The sequence below is a fragment of the Schistocerca serialis genome, chromosome 2, assembly GCF_023864345.2.
Source record: "Schistocerca serialis cubense isolate TAMUIC-IGC-003099 chromosome 2, iqSchSeri2.2, whole genome shotgun sequence".
Lineage (NCBI taxonomy): Eukaryota > Metazoa > Arthropoda > Insecta > Orthoptera > Acrididae > Schistocerca > Schistocerca serialis.
The window spans coordinates 507,777,371-507,802,600 of NC_064639.1; the positions used below are offsets into that span (position 1 = coordinate 507,777,371).

General features: G+C 38.1%; 1 protein-coding gene across 1 annotated transcript in view; it reads left to right on the plus strand.

The window, feature by feature from the left end:
• LOC126457474 (uncharacterized) overlaps window positions 1-24,423 on the plus strand; it is a 402,668-nt gene extending 378,245 nt beyond the window's left edge. Inside the window, exons 5-6 of the mRNA XM_050093768.1 lie at window positions 5,416-5,560; window positions 20,558-24,423. Of these exons, the coding sequence (XP_049949725.1) occupies window positions 5,416-5,560; window positions 20,558-20,932 (520 nt within the window). The 3' untranslated portion in view covers window positions 20,933-24,423. The remainder of the gene's footprint in view (window positions 1-5,415; window positions 5,561-20,557) is intronic.
• The last annotated feature ends 807 nt before the right edge of the window (window positions 24,424-25,230 follow it).

Genomic DNA, 25,230 nt, shown 5'->3' on the forward strand with positions numbered 1-25,230 from the left:
GTTATGGGAAATATTGCAGGGAGAGTTCCCAGCTGCACAATTCAGAAAATCTGGTGTTGGTGGGAAGGATCCAGGTGGCATAGTCCATGAAGCAATTATTGAAATGAAGAACACTGTGTCGGTCAGCCTGCTCAGCAATGGGTTGGTCCAGCTGTTTCTTGGCCACAATTTGTCAGTGGCCATTTATGTGAATAGACAGCTTGTTAGTTGCCATGGCCACATAGAATGATGCACAGTTGTTGCAGCTTAGCTTGTAGATAACATGACTGGTTTCACAGGTAGTCCTGCCTTTGATGGTGTAGGTGATGCTTGTGACCAGACCGGAGTAGGTGGTGGTGGGAGGATACAGGACAGGTCTTGTATCTAGGTCTGTTACAGGGATATGATCCATTAGCTAAGACATTGGGAGCAGGAGTTGTGTAGGGATGGATGAGGATGTTGTGTAGGTTTGGTGGGTTGCAGAATACCTCTGTGGGAGTTGTGGGAAGGACAGTGAGTAGGACATTCCTCATTTAAGGGCACAATGAGAGGTAGTCAAAACGTGGGCAGAGAATGTGATTTAGTTTGCTGCAATCATGGGTGGTTCTGAGTCATGAGGAGAATGCTCCTCTGTGGCCAGACAGCGGGACTTTGGGAGGTGGTGTGGGACTGGAAAGGTAGGGCAAGGATCTGTTTTTGTACAAGGTCAGGAGGGTAATTACAGTCTATCAAGGCCTCAGTGAGACCATTGGTTTATTATGAGAGGAACTACAGATGTGACAGCCATGGGTTGCTAGGTTGTATGGAAGGGACTTCATGTGTGGAATGGATGGGAGCTGTCAAAGTGGAGGTATTTCTTGTGTTTGGTAGGTTTGATATGGTTGGAAGTAGTGGCATAACCATCTTTGAGGTGGAGGTCAACATCGAGGAAGGTGGCTTGTTGTGTTGAGTAGGACCAATCATGCAGATGTCATCAGTGAATCTGAACCAGGCGAGGGGTTTGGTATTCTGGGTGTTTAGGAAGGATTCCTCTAGATCGCCCATGAATAGGTTGGCATAGGATGATGCCATGCAAGTGCCCATAGCTGTACCCTGGATTTGTTTATAGGTAATGCATCCAAAGGAGAAGTAATTGTGGGTAAGGATATAGTTGGCCATGGCAATTGGAAAGGAGGTTGTAGATCTGGAATCTGTCGGGCACTGGCAATGGTAGTATTCAATAGTGGTGTCACTGTGGTAGGGTATGTAGGTGAATGACTCTTTGACTTCGTTTTTAAATATTTGGGGATGCTCAATTTCATCTGATACCCACTGTAAACCTATTAAAGACTTTTGCAGCAGTATATAAAACTCTAGAGAGGGATGTATGTTTTATGTGCAAATTATTTCTAGTTCTAATATTGTGGTTACAAACTGCTGAGTTCATCTTCAGTTCACTCATCTCCTATACCAAAAATAGCACTAGGGAGTATATGTATTGGCACGTAAGAGTAGGAATCTCTAAGGTACCTCAGAGGTCTTCTGCAAGATGATTAGTTATCAATAGAATAAATATTTCTCTCATAATAGCTGAAATTCTCCAGGAAATCCTCAAGCTGATCCCATCTCCATTTTATTATCTGTCTAGACATCAAGAAACTTCACACATTGAACATCATGCATTGTATGCCCATTGATATCTATTTCTGTGATGTGTAATGGAAAATCCAGAATGTAATGACAGTATTATGAAAAGGAAAGATTGCTTCTCACTGTATAGAGGAGATGTTGAGTCACAGACAGACACAATAAAAAGATGGGCATACATTGTGAGATTTTGGTCAAAAGGCTTGTTTCTAAAGTAGACTCCCTCACACACATTACCACTGTCTGTGGCCAGAGACAGTGGTGGCATGTGTGTGTGGCAGTCTTTTTGTTGTGTCTGTCTGCAACTCAACATCTCCTCTATATGGTGAGTAGCAATCTTTATTTTTCATAACATTGTCTGTTATCTGCAAATCACTTTTATTTATGTGGAATTGCATAATACACACATTAGTTCTGTGAACACACATGACTGGTCACACATTGTTGTTTGCTCTAAAGATGTCAGTCATGTAACAAGCAGTATGTAGAATCTTCTTTGTCTACAGTTACAGCATTTTGATCTTCATGGGAGGCTGTGCAATAGGTTTTCATATATTGCAGGAAGAATTTGTTTTCAGTCTAACTGAAGAATGATTAATAGTTACTGTAATAAAAAAGTAAAAAATAAAAAGTAAAAAATAAAAAGTAAAAATGGTAATCAGGTTCATTAGAAAGATTTTTTAACAGCACCATGTCAGCACATTTACTAGTCAGTCATGCACATCAAAAATAGTTTTGATAATTACTGCACAAACACCTCTCACCCCAACTATGAAATAATGTGTAGATTGAACTAACATCTGCCAAGAAAGAATAAACACAAAACTCAAAACAGTATTTTCCACCAAGGAATAAAACTGTACAGTAAATTAAAGATAATACTAAAAATTAACTTATTTTAAAAGTCTGATAGAAGTATGTGTTGAACAATATATAGTGTTGAACAATATGTAGGGTGGCACGTGGGATAGTGTACATTTTCATTTGGCCACCATGCTAAGATGTAGATGTGCGTGTGCCATCTACCACATCTAATCAGTCTTACAGAGTATGTCATTCAGTACAGTATGGAAGACTGGGCGGTGCTGGTGCATATTGAGACAGTGGAGTAGTTCTGTCATGTGCAGAGCTTTGCAGCTATCCAACATGCAGTGGGCCATGGAAGAGACTGCTGTTTCCATGTTCCAGACAGCACAATATTCAGGTGGATAAAACAGTGGCATGAGACAAATTCTATAACCAATGTGAAGCTTAAAGGACCTAAAATGTCAGTTAGAAAGACCCTAATAAGTTCAAGCAGCTCTGCAACAAAGCTCATGGTGATCTATCCATCCCCATTCCAAAAGATTACCAGTTACTTGCATTTCTTTGGAGAGGGTTGTGAAATAGGCTTTAAAGTTTCATCATTATAAGCTGGAAGTGACTAGGCAGTTAAAGCCAGGAGATAAAATTAGTAAATGCAGTTCCTGCTCAACATTACTGGACAGAATCAACCAGGATGATATATTTTGTATACATTTTGTATCATGTGATGTCTAGTTGTCAATAAACAAAACTTCCAACATGACTTGGACACAACCCTGCACAGTTTGTGCATGAAAAGGTCTAGAGTACCCCAAAGGTGTACTACTCGAAAGTCCATTGGAATCATTAGGCCATATTTTTGTGAAGACAACAACAGCCAGCCAGTTTTTGTCAATTTCGAGTGATATGCAACCATGATTAACAATTTCTTTATTGCACAGCTACAATGATAATGTCATCCAAATGGATATGATTTCAACAAGAAGGGACTACACCCCATATGGTCAGTAATTTAATGCCTACACTGAGGCACCACTTTCCACACAGATTACTCTCCCATGGCTGATGAGATAATCTTAACTTTCAGCCCCTGCATCATTTCAATGGGGACATTTTGAAGACAAAATTTTTCACAATGACTCCTCAATACTGATGAACAGAGAGCTGCTATCCGGGAAGAGATACAGACCATTCCTCAATAAATGATCGACAATGTAATGGGGAGCTTCCACGAATATCTTTAGCAATGCATCGTCAATCGTGAAAGCTATTTACAGTATGTTATGTACTTTTTAAGAAAAAATTTGTTAGGCTTTTTAGTAAAGGCAAAGTGTGTAGAACAGTTATCTATAAGATATGTTGGTATAAATATATGCTAAAGCTCACAATAACCAATTGAAAATGTTCTACTTTTTGTGGATCACCCTCTATTTCATACAACACACTTTTACATTATAAATAACTAAGGGGTAAAGGTAACAACTCACCAAATCATAGATCAGTGTAGATGTTTCATGTCATCGACAGGCAAGTGAACAAAACACAAAGACAAATGAACAGCTACATTGTTCCAGTTGAATGCATACTATCATGACTGCAGTTCTGCAGATAGACATGTTTCTGTTATTGATGGTGATGGTGACAGAAGAGATAGTGTCAAACCTTGTACTGGCACTTAGCTTAATCCTCTCCAATAGCACCAAAAGGGATCCCAAGTTTAAAATGTGGCAGATATGTCACTAGAGTAGTGCAAGCACTTAGTTTCTGAGAGACTATTGTGATGTGCAGAATTTACCCCATGTATCACATGATGAGAAATTTTTCGCCACCATCTGTCCATCCATTTCCAACCATGTGCAGCTGGTGAAAGCTTCTTTAACTACCAATGTTTGAATGGACTACTTCAAGTCCAGAGCCATTGCATAAACATATGTCAGCAGCCTTGACAATGAGGCATGTGTTTTGTGATTACTGGTTTCTGGGCAACAAATCCCCTACTGTTTGATGGTTGACATCTAATGTTTCACCAAGTTACCTTGCAATAAGAGCACAGACTTTAGTCAAAGAATTACATCTTCTTATGGGTTGGAATAGTTCAGGTATTGTGCCATAAGTTTGTGATCGTTATAGTGGTGTCCTGACAATGGCATCACTTCTAAATCAACAGAATTTCAACTAATTTGTCCAAAGGATGTCTCTTTTTTATGCTAGATAATATTTTAAATTCACAGAATCTCTGTATTAGGAGTTTTGGTGATGAATTTTATAATGTTTCATGAATGTGTACATTTGATGAAATATTGTGTTATAGAATCAAAAACAGTTCTTTAACAATATGTCACAAATACATTTTGGTAAGTGAGTAGCCTGTGTCCACACAACTTGCGCCATGTCAGAGTGATAAAGCGGTGTTAATTTTTTGTGGTCAGAGTGAATGAAACTGTCTGAAATGCACAGCAGAACATAGGTTCTGCATGGAGATAATTGTTTAAGTAAAGAGACAGTTTATGAAATCAGACATTGATCATAGTCATAGTAAAGCTTCTTAAACAACATACATTTGGTTTTCATTAGTTTTGCAGTTGCTGTAAATGATTAAAATGAGTTTACTTAATTGGTTCTTGAAGTTTTCAATATAATGAAAATTATGCTTGTTACATATTTATTCACTAACTACCAACCATGGGCATAAAAAGAGCATAATATCATTATTAATATAAGCTTATGCTTAACATAAAAATTCATTGAGCAGATACTGTATACTTAACATTTAGACCAATAAGAGTATATTTTCCATGCCCCTTAAGCATATTCATTCATCTTGTGTCACTAGCCTGTCGTTTTAATAATATGAGAATGACAAAATATTCTGCTTTATGAAACCATAAGGAATTTTGTGATGTCTGTGAAAAATATAATGTTTGTATTATTAACATGTGAGAAACATGTAATCTCTCATCACTTAATGTTTGCTCTTTTGTTTAACTTTGATCTTTCCCCCTCCAGGCCAGTGCTGAGGGACTTGGCACGCATTTTAATACTTCTGAATCGCCAAGAGAGTCAGATTCGGTACCCACCCAAAGACTGGGAGACACTGCTGTCATGGGGGGAGAGAGTTCTACGGAGATACAAGAAACAAAACCCTCACCAGGTAACAGAATTTTTGTTGTTGTTGGAATTCTATGTGAAAGGTGTAAACAAAGTACTCTCATTGTGTCCCTGTTTTGTAATTATCATTAGTTATTAATGATGGTCAACTTATATGTATAATATAAATGATGTAGTTAAGAAACATTTCAATTAGGGGGAAGGTCATTTCTTTGATGGAAGAAATGCTCTTATTCCAGGTAAATGATTTGCCAGGCTTTGTAAACCAATAATTAAGTAAAACAAAATTCAGAATGAGTGTGAACTAAGTCATTACCAGTTAGGTCCATAATTTCATTACTTAATCTTTATACAAGATGAGGCTTCAGCAGTATACATTTCTTGTCCGCGTGTGGATTAACTCTCATTATTCAGGATGTTGTTTGGATCATTGTGGCTGTCCTGAATGATCACCTGATCTGACACAGTGCATATCCTTTCACAGAGAGGTTGTCAAAAGAGGTGGCATGTCCACCATACCAAAAACTGTTAATGAAATGGAAGGGCAGACTCTACCTCTGCATACATATTCTGCGAGCCACTGTATGGTATTTGGTAAAGGGTATGTCACACCTCTACTAGTCATTTCCTTTCGAGTTCCACTCACAAATAGTGATGGGAAAACGATTGTCTACAAGCTTCTGAACAAGCCCTAATTCCCTTTGTGGTCCTTATGCAAAATATACATTGACAGCAGAACAACAATCTACAGTCAGTTTCAAATGCCGATTCTCTAAATTTTCTCAATAGTGTTCCTCAGAAAGAAACTCTTCTTCCCTTCAGGGATTCTCATTTGAGTTCCCAAAGCATCTCCATAATCCTTTCTTATTGATCAGACCTACTGGTAGCAAATCTAGCAGACTGCCTCTGAATTGCTTTGATGTCTTTCTTGAATATGACCTGGTGGGGATCCCAGACACTCGAGTAATACTCCAGAAGGGGTTGTACTAGTGCTCTATACATGGTCTCCTTTTCATGTTGTTGTTATTGTGGTCTTCAGTCCTGAGACTGGTTTGATGCAGCTCTCCATGCTAATTTATCCTGTGCAAGCTTCTTCATCTCCCAGTACCTACTGCAACCTACATCCTTCTGAATCTGCTTAGTGTATTCATCTCTTGGTCTCCCTCTACGATTTTTACCCTCCACGCTGCCCTCCAATGCTAAATTTGTGATCCCTTGATGCCTCAGGTCGTGTCCTACCAACTGATCCCTTCTTCTAGTCAAGTTGTGCCACAAACTTCTCTTCTCCCCAATCCTATTCAATACCTCCTCATTAGTTATGTGATCTACCCATCTAATCTTCAACATTCTTCTGTAGCACCACATTTCAAAAGCTTCTATTCTCTTCTTGTCCAAACTATTTATTGTCCATGTTTCACTTCCATACATGGCTACACTCCATACAAATACTTTCAGAAACGACTTCCTGACACTTAAATCTATACTCGATGTTAACAAATTTCTCTTCTTCAGAAACGCTTTCCTTACCATTGCCAGTCTACATTTGATATCCTCTCTACTTTGACCATCATCAGTTATTTTGCTCCCCAAATAGCAAAACTCCTTTACTACTTTAAGTGCCTCATTTCCTAATCTAATTCCCTCAGCATCACCCGACTTAGTTCGACTACATTCCGTTATCCTCGTTTTGCTTTTGTTGATGTTCATCTTATATCCTCCTTTCAAGACACTGTCCATTCCATTCAACTGCTCTTCCAAGTCCTTTGCTGTCTCTGACAGAATTACAATGTCATCGGCGAACCTCAAAGTTTTTATTTCTTCTCCTTGAATTTTAATACTTACTCCTCCACATCCTTACATTCGTCCTCTAGCCATGCCTGCTTAGCCATTTTGGACTTCTTGTCGATCTCATTTTTGAGACGTTTGTATTCCTTTTTGCCTGCTTCATTTACTGCATTTTTATATTTTCTCCTTTCATCAATTAAATTCAATATTTCTTCTGTTACCCAAGGATTTCTACTAGCCCTCGTCTTTTTACCTACTTGATCCTCTGCTGCCTTCACTACTTCATCCCTCAGAGCTACCCATTCGTCTTGTACTATATTTCTTTCCCCCATTCCTGTCAATTGTTCCCTTATGCTCTCCCTGAAACTCTGTATAAACTCTGGTTCCTTTTCATAAGAACAACATTTTTGTAAAATACTCGCAATAAAGCAAAGTTGATCATTCGCCTTCATAACTACAATCCTTACATGCTCATTCCATTGCATATTGCTCTGCAGTGTTGCGCCAAGATATTTAAGCAATGAGACTCTGTTAAGCAGCACATTACTAGTGCTGTATTTGAAAATATGGGATAGTTTGTCACAGTCATTTACATTATTTTACATAATTTACTTTTACAGCTAGCTGCCATTCATCACACCAACTAGAAATTCTAAGTCATCTTGTATCCTTGTACAGTCAGTCAACAATGATACCCTTTTGTACACCAAAGCATCAACAGCAAGCTTCCGTAGATTGTTGCTCACTGTGTCCATCAGAGCATTTATGTATGTAGAGAATAACAGCAGTCCTATCACTCTCTGCCAGAGCACTCCTGATGATACCCTTGTCCCTAATGAACACTCACCATCAAGGACAATGTACAGATTCATCAAGTCTTTGCAAATTCACAATCGGAGCACTTGCTGAGCTCCATAATAAACGTCCCCAAGCACTTAGAAAATACTGATGAATTTAACATTGCATACACTTACTGTTGTGGCGTAACAAGACAGCTACGCCACACTGAAGTAGCCGAAAGGCACGTGTTAAACTCACGTAGGCTAGAGAGAGGTCTGAAACAGGATACGTAATGAATGGTAGCAAGAAAAGTACGTAGCTGCTATAATACTTAACTTTTAATCCATAATTTTTATACAGCATTCCTTGATGATACAAGTGAAACTGTATCTTAAAATGGTTAATGGCGCCTTGCTAGGTTGTAGCCATTGACTTAGCTGAAGGCTATTCTAAATGTCTCTCGGCAAATGAGAGAAAGGCTTCGTCAGTGTAGTCGCTAGCAAAGTCGTCGTACAACTGGGGCGAGTGCTATTCCGTATCTCGAGACCTGCCTTGTGGTGGCGCTCGGTCTGCGATCACACAGTGGCGACACGCGGGTCCGACATGTACTAATGGACCGCGGCCGATTTAAAGCTACCACCTAGCAAGTGCGGTGTCTGGCGGTGACACCACACTTACTATTACTATGAAAAATACAATGCCTTCTGCTTTTTAAAAAGTTATTAGAATTAAGAGTTTTGCAAAGTTTCGTTATGGAATTATGTCTCTTTTGCTATGTAGTTACGTATATTCTATAAGAATGGGAGCTTCCAAAGTACATCATATCTTAGGGTACCACAGACGGTTATAATTTGTAGTTTAAGAATCCAGATAAATTACTAAATTATGCATGTAATGAGATGACCCATTGACATTTATGATATTGTTACATTTGTTCTCTGCAGCATTCATTAGGAGAGCATTTACAGTGACTGTGAATAAACATACACTGGAGCAGAGCAATGTTCACAGGAATGGGAATTTATGAATGAAGGCACTAAGATTTTTCTCCAGTGTAGATGTTGTAACATTGTCTAGAAGAGATGAATAATTGCACTGAGTCTACTCTTTCAGTTGTGTAGTATGAGGATACATACATCATTTTTTTTTTTTAACTTCTAATATTTCTAATTGAATGAGCTTTGCATCTTTCCCTCTAAGTGTAGGGCTTCTACATTTATTACGTATTTGTGGTTATTGTTCAAGCAATGGTCAAGAAGGAAGAAGCTGGCTTCTTTAATCTCCAGCTTCTACGGTGTTCTCTGAGCCTAGTACTGATTGAACACTCAGTCTGCCCAATATGGCAGGCCTGAGACTTTTTGGTAGATTATATTATGAACCCCACTTTTCATGATGGCCTTTTGTTATTTTTTGAATTGAAGAAACATCTACCTAATATCTGCAGGACACAGAAAAACTCACGGAAACCCTGTGCCATTAAAATGTTGTTTCACCATATTAGAAATTTTACATATAAAAGGTTAGCTACACCAATTTGTTTTTGGTCTATCTACATTGTTAGCTGGATACAGTAATACCCAGTCTCTTCTTCAGATTTTTAATGAGAATTTTATGAATAATGTTGGATACCGATTCATTATTTGTAGCTATTGTATTAAGTTCCTTGTCATGCCCTTTTTGGGACGTGGAAACAGAAATGAGATGGTGGCTCATGTGGTGGAATGCTAAATGTTTATTGGCTGTTAAATTTTGTGAGGAAGCTGGGATAAATGTGACAGTAAAAGAGACTTTCTGGTAAATTTTAAATTTTTGGTTGCTATTTTTTTGTCTGTTTTGCCAGTGGTTCACTTCTCAGAAAATTAATCTTCCACTTGACCATGAATATTTTTTGCCAGACAGGGTGATGAAACAGAACCAATTTTGATTTAAACACCATTCAGCTTTACTAACTATGCTCAGCTGTTCTTTTGGATTAATGTTGTGTAAATACAATGATTGTAACACAATATATTTACAATATTTCATAGGACAGCTTGAGAACAAGAGGTGTACATCAAAAGAGACTAATTTTGCATTTGTTGGAATCTTAACATCTGTTAACTTGTTCACCAATTTACCAGATAGACTCCTTTACTGTCACATTTATCCCGGCATTCTCTAAACATCCAGCAGCCTACAAACATGGAGCATGCCACCACATGATCCACTCTCCCCCTTCTATCCCCATTTCTCAAGAAGGCAGAAAGTTAATACAATAAAAACAATAGTTATAATTAAATTAATTTGCATCTAACATTATTGATAAAATTCTCAATAAAAAAATTGAAGCAGTAAGGTCTGCTCTGTACCCAGTGAACAATGCAGACAAACTGAAACGGAATCGCTATAGTTTAATCTTTTATAGGTAAAATTTTAAAAGCAAAGAGTTTCTCTGTGTTTTTTCCATGTTACATAGATATTACACAGATGATTGTTTTATTCAAAAGATAAACAACTGGTCATCATGAAAAGTTGCTTCACAAGATTACCTGCCAAGAGTGGCATGCCTGCCATTCTGGACAGACCGGGAGGTCAATCTGTATTAGGTGCAGAGAATACCATAGAAGCTGCAGATTAAATAAGCCAGATTCATCCTTTGTCACACATTGCTTGGACCAAAACCAAAAATACATAATAAATATAGAAGTCCTACACATAGAGGGAAAGAGTGCAAAGATAACTCTTAGAAATATTAGAAATTAGAAAACAGATGTATGTTTTCCCACATACACTACTGAATGAGCAACTGAGTAAACTCTATCTGAACACAGAGACCTTGGAAGACCCAATGGTACTGACCAACCACCATGTCATCCTCAGCTGGATGCAGATATGCAGGTATGGAAGGGTTCATGGGATATGGAGGGGTATGTGGTCTGCACACCGCTCTCCTAGAGGTTGTCAGTTTTCATGACCAGAGCTGCTACTTCCCATTCAAGTCTCAGTCAGCCTCACAAGGACTAAGTGCATCCCACTTGCCAACAGCACTTGGCAGACTTGGATGCTCACCCATCCAAGAGCTAGCCAAGCCCGACAGTGCTCGACTTCGGTGATCTGACAGAAACCGGTGTTACCACTGTGACAAGGCTGTTGACATTGAATGAGCAAACTCACTTACATTATTCACCCCTCTAGACAAAGTTGCAACATATATGGTTGGGAAGAACCTTGGTGCCTTCATTCATAAATAGATAATGACACACTCTCGCTCCTGTGCACATTGCTCTATTCCAGTGTATGTTTATTCATAGTTGTTGTAAATGCTGCCCTAATGAATGCTGCAGAATACAAATGTAACTGTGTCAAAATTGTCGACTGAGATAAATTTCATACTTAAAGTCAAGAATCGATACAATAAGAAATAGTAGCAGAAGTAGAAATAGAAGTAGTTTTATTCATATGTAGATCTCTTTTACAAGGATATTGGATATGCCTAGGTATTACAACTTAAGAAATAAAAGAAGAAAGTAATTCTCATATTCAGACATTAACATACTTACAGGTCTAGTATGACAACGATGAGACAGTGACCTTACAGTAGGAAACGTCCCAGCATTGGCCTGAAGTAATTTAGGGAAACCACAAAAAACAGGAATCAGGATGGCTGGATGAAGGTTTGAGCTTCCATTCTGCCAAATCTGAGCCCAATCTGTTTTAAACAACGCTGCCTCACTTTGTTCTTCCCTAATGTACAAGCTGTTTTGAAATAAGTTATTTAACAATGTAAAAGGCTAATGCTACACTGTTCATTCATTTGTCACCCTGTCATGCACGTACTACACAAATTACAGACACATTGTTTTTTAACAATACACACACTATCAACTGACATCAAAACAATTTTTTTGTACTGTAGCTTCCTCTTTTGCTTGACTTAAAAACTGAGTCTGCATCCATCTATAACTGCTGAGATGTTAAACTCAGAAAGGAGATAATGTTAGTATTATATGTTGCATAGCTTTGGGAGTTATGTGGAATGGTGGATGTTTTATTATCATTATTATTATTTATTTGTGCTACATTTAATGGGTACCTATTTACTGCCTTTTTAAATAAGTTTGTGTTAACAATTTCTTTAATCTCCTTTGGCAGTTTATTGTACAGTCTTGGTAAAAAATGTTGGGTGTTGTGCACAAAAGACAGGACTCTAAGGGCATAAAATGCTACATTCTGTTTGCAAGTATGAGACAGGATCAGAAAGTAACACACAGTATTTTTTTCTCCCACGGGATTGCAGATGGACTGCTGAAATTTCTCAACAATATTGTTTGACGGGTTTTGCACTACAGAGAGTATTTTGTTTTCATGTGCAGCACTAGCGAGAGAAGCTTGAAGTACAAAACAAGAATGGCATGCATGTTACTGTCATCGACTTGTGGAGATCAGCGAGGTGTATTTACATATTTGTGGGTCAAAGTGCATAAACTGAGTGAAATTCACCTTAACATGTGTGACATGTTTGGGGATGATTGTAGGGACCATAGCAATGTCTCCAGGTGGTGGCCATTCTTCCAGGAGGAGAGTGAGAACCTTAGTGATTTGCAATGCTCTGGGTGGCCAGTAACAGCTGCAACCCTGCAGAATGTTGGAGCCATTAAAGCAGCAATTTTGAATTACTGGCATCTGCAGCTGCAAACCTTATCGCAGCAGTTCAACATTTCCTGTGGTGCGGTGTCCAATATTATTCATGACATGTTGAAATTTCATAACTTTGTGCTGCTTGCAGGGTGCCTAACAACCTGACAGACAACCACCAGAGCCAGCAAATGACGACAAACTTGGATCATGTTATGCATTACACTGCAGAAGGGCATGTATTTCTGAAAGGAATCATCATTAATGATGGACCGCTGGCATACCACAACATGCCCGAAACCAAGTAGGCCTCTGTGGAGTGGAAACATGTTGGTTCCCCAGTACAAAAAGAATTCAGAGTGACTCAAAGTGCTTGTGACAGTGTTCTGAGATATGCATGGTGTATGTTATTGGTGGACTTTGTTGAACACAGGGCCATTGCAAACACTGCAGCCTATATGCAAACTTTGGTTAAGTTGTGTCATGCCCTTCATTACAAATGTCGCAGTGCTCACCCCCATGTTGCTGCTCCTGTTAATAAGAAATTGCCAAATTTGTGAGGGAGGTGCCTGACTTTCATCTATTTGGCTCCATGAAGAAATTGGCCAACATTTGGCAACAGATGCGGAAGTGAAGTCAACAGTCTGCTAATGGCTATACTCCAACCAAAAGGGCATATTGAAACTGGTACCACAATCAGAGAAATGTGTTGAGAATGTCAGTCACTATGTAGAAAAGTGGGTAAAAGATGTAAGCTCATTTGTGATTTTTTTTACTGTGCATTACATTCTGATCTTTGTATGTTCAGGCCACTTCAACTGAATATCAGTATTCATTTCTAGAAATTTGACATTTGTCACACTGTCTGTTGAGGTATTGTCTACATTTAATTTGCGTCATTTCCTCTCATCAAACTGAAATTCATGACAATAGTGTTCTTCACATTCGCTGCCACTTTATTGCTTGTTGACCTATTGTAAACATCTTTGAGTGCTGTATTTGCTTTTTCTGCAAGAGGTTCTCATGTTTTCTCAGTGATTATAATGTTGCTGTTGTCAGAAAAGAGAATTTTTTCCCCATGATTAACTCTACTGGGAAAATCATTTATGTACAGAAATGGTATTGGTCCTAATACAGTTCCCTGAGGAACTCCTTTATTGATGTATTTTGGTTCTGATAAATTTTATTCTAAAAGTTTGGTCTTATTTGAGGTACAAGATGGAACCCAAAAAAGTAATTATTTTTAAAAGCTATGTATTTTCAGATTGTTTATAAAAGAACCTTATCCCCTTCAAAATACTCTCCATTGAAACTAATATATTTGTTTGTCGCTCCTGTGCTTCCGCTGTTTGAAACATTTTTTGTAGTCATCTTTAGAAATGGCTGACAGCTCCTTTCTCATTTTTTTTTTCTGGATTTCTTCAATGTTGTCAAATCGGTGTCCTTTCATTCCCCTTTTCATGTGTGTGTGTGTGTGTGGGGGGGGGGGGGGGGGGCATGGAACCAGGTCAGGACAGTAAGATGCATGAAGCAGCGGAACCCTGGCATTTTTAACCAAAAACTGTCAAATAGAGAGAGCTGTGTGTGCAGGTGCATTGTCCAGTTTCATGTCTGCCACAAATTGGGTCTTTTTTGATGAGCATTGTTGCACAATCTTAAAACTTCCAAATAAAAGGTTTGATTGATTGACTGATCTGGGGAAAATACTGTGAATGAACTACATCCGTGGCATCAAAAAAGCAAATCAGCATTGTTTTTATGTTTGATTTGACTTCACGACATTTTTTGGATGGGTTGTTGATGTCTTCTATTGGCTTTACCATTGCTTTGTTTCTAAGTCATAACCATAGCACCATAACTCATCACCAGTAATGACCTTTGATAGAAAATCTGGATTAGTTTCAAGCTGTTGTTTCAAACCACAATGTGTTTCAACTCAATTTTAGAAAATATGGATTAGTTTCAAGCTGTTGTTTCAAACCACAATGTGTTTCAACTCAGTGTTCCTTTTGATTGTCAGCCAGATCCTGAGGAACAAACTTTCATTCCCAAAACTTCAGTTAAAATTTGCTGAACCGAGCTCCAAGATAACACACTAACTTCTGGCAGTTGATCAATTGTCTGTCCATGGTCTGTGAGCACAAGCTCTCAAATTTTTTCAATATTTTCATCGATTTGGGCAGTTGATGGACACCCAGAATGAGGTTTGTCATCAATTGACATGATGCCATTTTTAAATTGAGCAAACAATTCGTACACTTGAGTTTTTCCCATAGTGTCATCTTGGTAATCTGTTTTTAACATTGAAACAGTTTCAGCAGCATTTTCACCAAGTAGAAAACAAAATTTCACAGCTGCACATTGTTCACTTAAACTTGCCATCATAAAAACGAAGCGAGAACAAAGCAACACAATCACTGTGATGAACAGAACAAGTCAGGTTGACAACACAGGGGGCACTGAACTGGTAATGAGTTGTGCTGTACACACCTATTGGCAGAAATGTGTGCTACACAAGCTTCATCCTTGGCAATGTTATTAGGGTTTTTTTGGGTACCCCCTTGTATATGTTATCTTTGATCTTTATGCCCTATCTGGTAGGTATGATCAGGACCAGTCATTAGCTTCCCCTCCTGTTCATAATGCTTCTAACTTTTGCAGTAGAACATTATGGTCAGCAGTATCAAAAGCTGTAGAAAGATTAAAAATATGTCTGTGACACACTTGTCTTTGTCAAGAGCATCAAGTACCACTTGTGTAAATTCTACTGTGGCTGACTCCATACTTCTCATACTTTGGAAACCAAACTTGATTCACTTAAAAGGTGGTATTATTCAAGTAATTCATTCACGCAACTTTCATAATTGATTCCATCATTTTTTAGAATAATTACAGCAGGGAAGTGGGTGGCAATTTTGTTTGTCTCCTGCATTACCTTTCTTTAGTAGAGGTACAACTCTTGCCTGTTTTAAATACACTGAAAACTTCATTGATGCAAAGAATTCATTTATTGTGTTTGAAAGGGAACTTATATGTTCTTTAAGCATTATTTCGGTGTACACATTGGTACTTCATCAAAGCCCACAGACATTTTGTTTTGTTGCTTATGTACAGTTTCACTGTCTTCATTCTCTGTGGTTTGAAGTAACATCATAATGCAAATGCGCAATTATTTATAGGTGTTGTATTTGTTTCTGGGAATTTTTGTTGAAAATTCTCTGCAATACTTCAGAAACAGGCATTCACATAGTATGGTAGGTGGTGTGGATAATTTATTACTTTATCTCCCACCATTATCAGTATATTATTATGCCTCTCCCTGTTTTCTCTTTTATAACATCCCTCTGTGCTTTGCTTTTAATGTCTGAATTGTATAACGATATGTGTGTTTAAATTAATGATATGAATATAATAGAAGAAAACATTCCACGTGGGAAAAAATATATCTAAAAACAAAGATGTAGTGACTTACCAAACGAAAGCGCTGGCACATCGATAGACACACAAACAAACACAAACATACACACAAAATTCTAGCTTTCGCAACCAACGGTTGCCTCGTCAGGAAAGAGGGAAGGAGAGGAAAAGACGAAAGGATTTGGGTTTTAAGGGAGAGGGTAAGGAGTCATTCCAATCCCGGGAGCGGAAAGAATTACCTTAGGGGGAAAAAGGACGGGTATACACTCACACACACACACACACACACACACACACACACACACACACACACACACACACACACACACACACACACACACACACACACACACACACACACACACACATATCCATCCACACATATACAGACACAAGCAGACATGGCATGTGTCTGCTTGTGTCTGTATATGTGTGGATGGATATGTGTGTGTGTGCGAGTGTATACCCGTCCTTTTTCCCCCTAAGGTAATTCTTTCCGCTCCCGGGATTGGAATGACTCCTTACCCTCTCCCTTAAAACCCAAATCCTTTCGTCTTTCCCTCTCCTTCCCTCTTTCCTGACGAGGCAACCGTTGGTTGCGAAAGCTAGAATTTTGTGTGTATGTTTGTGTTTGTTTGTGTGTCTATCGACGTGTCAGTGCTTTTGTGTGGTAAGTCACATCATCTTTGTTTTTAGATATATGTGTTTATATTTATATATTAATTTATGTTGTCTAGAACTTCCATTAACTCATGGAGAAAATTTCCACACTACCGCTGGGAGATACATGCACAAAATGATTGATTTCTTGGTGACATCAAGCCCTGTTAATTCAGTAGCTGATATTTCAAAGTGTTTGTCTTCACTTACTTCACTAAGGTCTTCACTTACTTTACTAAGGCCATGTCCTGATTTGAACTGTTTTCCTTTTCTGATAGACACTAATCAACCAGAACATTATGACCACTGACGTACTATCAATATAAACCCATTCCAGGCAATAGCAGTATCATCCAGCAAGGAATGACTGCTAGTCAGACAAATGCACAGTGCATGTAGTATCAGTGAGCTTGCCGTCCATGTGTAGAATGGGAAAGGTGCATGATCTATCTGATTTTGACAAAGGGCAGATTCTGATGGCCTGGAGGCTCAGCATGAGCATTTAGAAAAATGCACAACTTATTGTGTGTTCCAAACACCCAGTGCACCAAACATTCCTAATGTGGATGTTGGCAACGTGCATGGTCTGATGAATGCCGATACTTTCTTTATCATGCTGATGAGAGGGTGCAAACCTGTCGTCTTCCAGGGGAACAGCTGCTTGACATCTGTACTGCGGAACATAGACAAGCTGGTGGCGGCTCCATTATGCTCTGGGGAACACTCATATGGCCATTTGTGGGTCCAGCAGAGCTCATACAAGGCACCAGTATGGCCAGGAAATATCATACACTGGTTGCAGGCCGTGTACACCCCTTCATGACAATCATTTGTCCTGACAACAGTGTCATTTTTCAACAAGATAATGCACCATATCACAAGGCCAGGAGTGTGATGGAGTGATTTGAGGAACATAGTGGCAAGTTCCAATGGTGCGCCCCCACCCCCGCCCCCCAATCTCCCAGGTTGCCAGATCTGAATCCAATCGAACACATCTGGTATGTGACTGAATGTGGTGTCACAGCTCATTGCCCCCCCCCTCCCTCTCCCCGGAATTTACTGTAATTAGGTGACTTGTACGTGCAGATGTCATGCCAGCTCTCTCCAGTGACCCACCAAGGCTTCATTGCTTCCATGCCATGATGCATCGCTGCTGTTATTTGTGCGAAAGGTGGACATACTGGCTATTAGTTAGGAGGTCATAATGTTGTGGCTGATCAGTGTAATCCTTTGAAGTAGTCCTACAGTGTGAGTCTGTCCTTTCATGCAATGACAATTTCAGAATTTTCTGAACTGCCTTAGATACTCTTTAGGCAGGGGAACCTATTGTCTGGATTTAATCCTAAAAAAAGCCTTCTTCTCCATCCATGACCCATTACAACAGGTATTTCACCGTGTGTGGCATGAGATCCACCCCCCCCCCCCCTCCCCGCTGTACCAACCTTCCCTTCCCAGTCCTGTTTGAGTGTAGGCTATGCCTAGTGAAACTCATTCCATTGATAATCCCAACAGGTGCCAGAGCAACATCTGCAAAGTCAACTGCCATCAGTACAATCTCTAATCCCACATTAATCTGCCTTTGATTGTTTGCTAGCTTTAGAAACAGTTGTGTGCTATAAAATGGGCTTACAACCTGAGACCTAAGCCATACAATAATAATAAAGTTTCGGAAACAAGGCACAAAAGTATTTTATTGAGATACCATACTACAGTGCTTTTATCTTCTGCTTGATTTTCTGGGGATTTACAGTTCCCGTTGGTTGTCCCTGTAGCGCAGTCACACTTTAAAAGTAAATCAGTTGGCGTTTTCTGTGATTTCAACTGTATAGAGTATAAAATTTTGCTGAGGAAATAACAAAACAGAACACTCCAGTTATATGGGTGTATTCATATTAATGCTGTTGCATAAATTTGATAATAGAAATAAGACATCTTCAGGGAGCATGCAGCTGTTACACTCAAATGACTGTGTGTTCACTTTTAATAGCATTTGTGGGTGATAATAAAAATGACTTTCAACTGGACTTTGGTGGGTACATAAGAGTCAAAAGAGGTTGAACAAAGTTCTGTGTATAGTTGACACAGAATTCAAAGGAGTGAAAATCTCTGTCATTTGCTAATCTGCGTGTTTCTAAATTGATATCAAAACAGTAGATTTCAGTCCTATAAGAAGAACACCTTCCTTCAGTGGCTGACTGTAAAAATAATCTTGGAGCAGTTGTGCAAAGTTTGCATCAGATATCGATCCTATGCTAGCTGCACCATACAACTCTAATAATTTGTGACTATTGTAATATACTTAACCTGTTGCGACACTGAAGCTGTTGCTCCTTGGTGCTGCTTGGTACTAGGCTAAGTAACAATGAAAAATATGCAGAATTTTATGGTTTCTGTTATGAATTCAAGATGTTGGGGGACAGGGAGGAGGAGGAGGAGGAGGAGGGGAATACATGATAGTGTTACATATGTCTCCTATTTTATCATCCATCTTGTTTAAGAGTTACACGGAAAAATTTTGTCCACCTTATGCATGAAATCTGTTTCTATATTCAGTTTGCATTTTGTGTTTCTGTATTCAGTTTGTGTTTTGTGCAAAACAACAAATTTTTAAGAGAAAAGACAATTTTTTAAAAGTCCTTGTAGATGTATTCACTAGTCCTGGTGTAATTAAAAGTAACATTTATATAAAACTACCAAACATGCATAAAATATGGTTTAAACAAAAATGCCACCTAGCACATATGTCAATGCTATGAAATTGCTAACTGTTCACATAAACAAGGAGGAATCATCAAATTTAAGAATCTGTGATCAGAAAAATACAGACTTTATGTTTATAGAAGCAGTTCTTATTAACTTCGTCCATTAATTCCTCTCGCGTTTTTGAGTTCTGAATCCTTAGTGAAGAACTCAGTCATTCAATTATTTGTATCGTAAAGATAAACTGATTAAAAAACATAAAATAATTTCATGTGTTCTTTGAAAGTCAAAGCAGGTTATCTACTCATTTGTGAGTGTCTTTGCTGACTTTCCATGCCAACCCCTGTATCAGTCACATGTGGCCCATACTATATGACAATGTGTTTGAAAGTACATAATACAGTGGTTGAAACACTCTTTGTCCCTAATAGTGAGCAGTTTTACCATTACACAAAGATACAGTTAGTAATATACTTGCTTCTTTCTCCTGACAAGATTATGGCTATCGGACCCTCTCTTTCTTGTTGCAAGACATTCTGCATATTTTACATTACATTACGACACAAAGATTATGACAAGTCTTGTGCATAAAATGTAACACAACAAGCAGAAATAATTATAACAGAAGTAGTGGAGGCAATAGTGGTTACAGCAGGAATGAAACACATTTGATATTCAATTATACAAGTGGAGCTTCAAAGACAAATTATTGGCAGATTGATTTACACTATGGATAGTGGCAGCAGTGAACATAAGAGAATGGTTGGGAATTCCCAAAAGGCATGCAGGAGAACGTCTGTGAAGTTTGGAAGGTGGGAGATGATGGACTGGTGGAAGTGAAACTGTGAGATGGGTCATGAGCCATGCCTGGATAGCTCAGTTGGTAGATCCATTGCCCATGGAAGGCAAAAGTGCCGAGTTCAAGTCTTGGTTCAGTACACAATTTTACTCTACCAGGAAGTTTCAAATACATTGATTTATGTTTGTTTGTTGATAATGAAATATGCATTATTTATTTTATAGAGTAATTTTACATAGAAACAATATTTGAATTATGTTTTACCCTCTTTGTGATTGTCAACAGGTTGCCCAGGCACAGCTTGTAAGCTTCCTGCAGGTGCCAATACAGACGCATGCTGTATCGCCGCCACCTCCTATAGTACCTCCTTCGGCTGACGACAGCTTGAGGAGACCCCTCACCACATTCCAGCCCCTGAGGAAAGTCAGCTCCAGCAGCAGCCGCAGCCCAGTAGAAAGCTCTGTGGATGTGCGACACAGCTTTGGGAATGGCCATTGCTGGGATGAGGATGAGGGTTGGGACTGGGAGGGCGAGGAGGGAGCGGGTCCTCCCAGCTACACTGCTCTCACTGACTGGTCTGCTAGTCATGATTATCTAGTAGATGACAGCTTCCTTACATTTGGCTTTCGGCCACAGGATGAAATTACCACTGAGCTGTGATTATCTACCAAAGTGGTGATATGTGACATGAACCTTCTTTTCCATTGAATAACACCAGTCATGGTGTACAGATACATGTAGATTGTGTGCTGATTGCAGATCTATGTGTGTAGCTGAAACCTACACACTGCAAAATTTGGCAGCTGTATCAGGCTCACTATATTATTATCAATTTTCCATTTCCTTATAATCTTAGCTTAAATGTGTTGTTAAATGTCTTGTGTGTCCATTGAAGTAACACTTCAAAAGAGTGGTCAATGCAGTTCACTTGACAGTGGGACAGTAAGCAGAAGACCAAGGCTTCCAAGTAACCTTCGGAAAGTCTCCAATGCATTAGACTGTTGCAGATATTCAGGAACCGGCATTGAAATGATTACCACGATTTTCATCTCCATCTCAGGAAAGCATTTTACACTTGAACTGATGTTCTTGAGAAGTAATTGTTAATGTATGGTACAGAGATATTAGGGAAACCTGGAAGTAACTTGTCACTTTAGCATAATTTTATATGGCAGAAAGCCGATTGCTTAAGATCATTTGCTTATATGTTCTTTGTTGTTGTAAAAATTTTGCTTTTTCTTTTCTAAACTATCACCAGTAAGCAAAATTGTTTATCAAGGGTCATCATTCATTGCGCCATGCTTTACTGTTATATGATGTTCGTCAGCCTTTAGGATTTGCTAATATCTTCAGTGAAACTCCACATAAAGAGTCTAATATGTTGCACTGTGTCCATTGCAGCAATGTGCTTGAAGTTTACCGCTGTATGCTTTTGTTATTATCAACATGAAAAAATCCCTTAAAAAAGCAGGCCATGTAGGATTTATTGTATTGTGTGTAACATGGTACTCATAAATCTTAAATTTAATTGAAACCTCCATACTAGAGTAGTTCTGAAGAGCACAAATATTTACAACTTTCATTAAAATATTATGCAAAATATCTTTCATCTACAAAACTTTATTTCCTTTAGAAGCAGTATTATACTGGAAAATGTTGTTGCTAACTTAGATAGATTGGAACATCCAAGTTAAAATTACATTCTCACTTCTTTAGAAATGTGTGAAATTGACTCATCACACTGGCTTGTAAAACATGGAACACAAGTATGTGTGATGGTAGGTATGGCAGATATTTTCTGGTAAAAGGTGACTAGTTGTAACAGGAAGTACTGTAATTTGAATTTATTTTGTGGCATATTTTTGACATCCTTAGAATTATTGTGTTGTAGTAAAGTAGAAGTCTCTGTATGAAATCATATGAGCACTGTGAACCAAAAGTTGCACCAAGTTCAATTTATATGAATACAAGGTACTGATCATTTTTTCCATATTGTGAGTAAATGCTGTTTTAGTAAATACCCTTTGCTGTTTGTTCCACAGTGATGCAAGAGATATTGATTTGGCTTTATGACGAACACTGAATTATGTATATCAATTATGATTTACTTATCGCAAATCTTTTTGCCGTGTGTTATGACTACATCTTCATTTACTCTGCTGCCATTTCCTATCAGTTCCTTTTATTACTCCCATCTCACTGATACTGAATGTATGAAGTTCACATTACTAGTATTATTTTCAAAAATTTTTACTCTGAAAACATCACAATAGCAGTTGCTGTGAGAAACATCTTAAGACATCATGTGTGAGACACAAATAAATGCACAGAGCATATAGAACAAATAATGAAAAAAGTGACAAAGAATTTTATAGCTGTTTTTTTGTGTTGTTCAGAACTCTCCTTAATGAGGCCACTCAGGTAATGGACTTGTACATAAAAATAATATAGATGTTGTTTAACTTACAGATTTACATTCTTCTTCAGAGTTGACAGGAACAGCCGCACATTTGCAAGACTGATATGATATTGCTTTAAATGCTAATGTAGGCTGGAGAGAATATTTTCTTGAGAATAGGAGTAGGGAGAAACAGAAGGCATTTGTGTGAAATGAGAAGATGTTTAGGCAAGGGGAGAGGAGGATTGAAGTTTTAAAAAGGAGCGAAGATGAGCTAGAGACAACTTTACTCACAGGGAGAGAAGAGCAGGAAGTAAGTAATGATCATTAAATAAATAAGAACAAAACAAAAATTAAGGGGGAGGAAGAAACCTAGAGCAAAGAAGAACAAAACCAAACAATATTAAACCAATGAGAAGGGAGACAAGAAGAAATGAATAAATATATAAAAAATCAAGGAATGGGATAGTAACAAATGAAGGATTTAGAAGGAAGAAAAAGAGAAAGGGAATAGATGTGTGAAAGTGGAAAGATTGCAGGGGCAGGCAAGGACCTAAGTTGAGAGCATAGGGTATTCTGGGTGACCTAGTTGTTCTTACCAAATACAGACAATAGAGAATAGAGTCCAGATGGCATAGGTTGTAAAGTAATTGATAAGGTCTCCTGATCTGGGCAGAAACAGTAGCACATTTTTAATCTTATGGTTGTACACAGCTTGTGGCTTCTGATATGAAATGGACAGCTGGTTGGTAGTCATGCCCTCAGAGAATATTGTTGATTGTAACTATCAACCTGTAACATGGTTGCTTTCATATTAATGTTTATTCAGACACTCTTACTAATGAGATGTTTGTAAGATGTCCATGACAGGCCTGAAGAGGAGCTGATGGATGTGTGTATGGGCTTAGTATTACATCTCATTTGCTCACAAGTCTGTTACTGCATGGGGAATGAAGTTGATAATATGAGCGGTATATGAATGAATCAGAATATTAAGGTGTTTTGTTGACCGCTGCATGTTACTTTGTGGGATGTAAAACGATTTTGGGAATGATTTTAATAGGACATGATGAGATGTAATCAAAATATTGAGTGAAAGACGTAAGTATCTTCTAAACCAGGTTACACTAGGTGATACGGTGATTGTGTCTGTGGCTGTGGAATGGGAGTGCAGGAGGTGTTTGGAGAGTGAAAAAATATTAAATGGATGAGTTGGCATTATCATTTAATGTTCCAAACTCTTGTTTGTCAGAATTGTAATATATATGACTACCATTGAAACTATTTGCATAAATTTCAATAAAAATCCAATAAAAATGAAGAAGTAGTCAGTGGACACACAGAGAAACAATTGTTGTTTAAAAGCCTTCAGCAGAGGCTTATTTTGAGGGATTGTTTTCTTAAAATCAGTACAGTGTCTTATTCAGCTTGGGTCAGTGGAACAGATGACAGTTGACAAAACCAAATTGACAGAGACATGTTTATATGTGCCACAAATAAAGGCCTGGAAGAGCTTGGTCACATTACTGGTAAACTACAGAATTATCACAGGTTTAGTTCCAGAAACTGAAAAATAAACTTTGTAAAATTCTAACTGCCACATGATGCTCGAATAACTCATTGGTAATGCCAATAAAAGAAACTGAAAATAGTCACTGTGTTCTATTTGAGTCATGTACCATTGTATCATTGTTTCATGCAGTACGGTACTCCTTATTGTAACTGAAGAAAAAGTAAAGAAATAGAAATGTGTGTGTGTGTGTGTGTGTGTGTGTGTGTGTGTGTGTGTGTGTGTGTGTGTGTGTGTGTGTGTGTGTGCGCGCGCTTGTGAAACAACCGTAAAGTATTTTGTCAGTTATTTTATAGATAATTATAGGCTTGTGAGAGCCTCAACTTGTGAGCATGTACAACATAATCTTGCTCAACTTGTAAAGTTACCTCTTTGATCACTCTCATGAATAAGTTGCATACATTGTGACAAGGAATTTTAACAGTGTATACAACCTTCAACACTGTGAAACTTTGCAGATTGAAATGCTGGACTCACATGATTTTTCAAAATGGTTTTGAGAAGTAATGTTGGTATGTTAAAGTACCATTGCAGAGATTATGTGACACATGTATTTAGTGATCATTGTAATAATCATGCTTATTGATATTACATATAAAATGTGTATTTTTCTAAGTGACAATTACTGTGTGATACAAATTAGTATAAAACAATGTTAAGTTATTTATCTCTCGTTATTAAATGTGAGAATTTTATTTTGTAAATGTAGCAAAAAAATACAAAATGGAGATTATTATAAGCCTTTTTATGTCCTTTGTCCAGTTGTGGCTAGTTTATCCCTCTCTCTTTCGCATTTTCACCTTACATTTTTGACTAGGCACCAAATATTTGTTATTCATATTTGCATCTGTGAAAGATTTCTTCATTGATATTTCTAGGAGATGAATATTTTACTGCACTGGTAATAGTTCTTTGAGAAATAGGTGTGGATCTCATCACAATTTTCTTTCTTCTTTAACTGGTATGGTATGGATAAGAATCTTGTGTGTG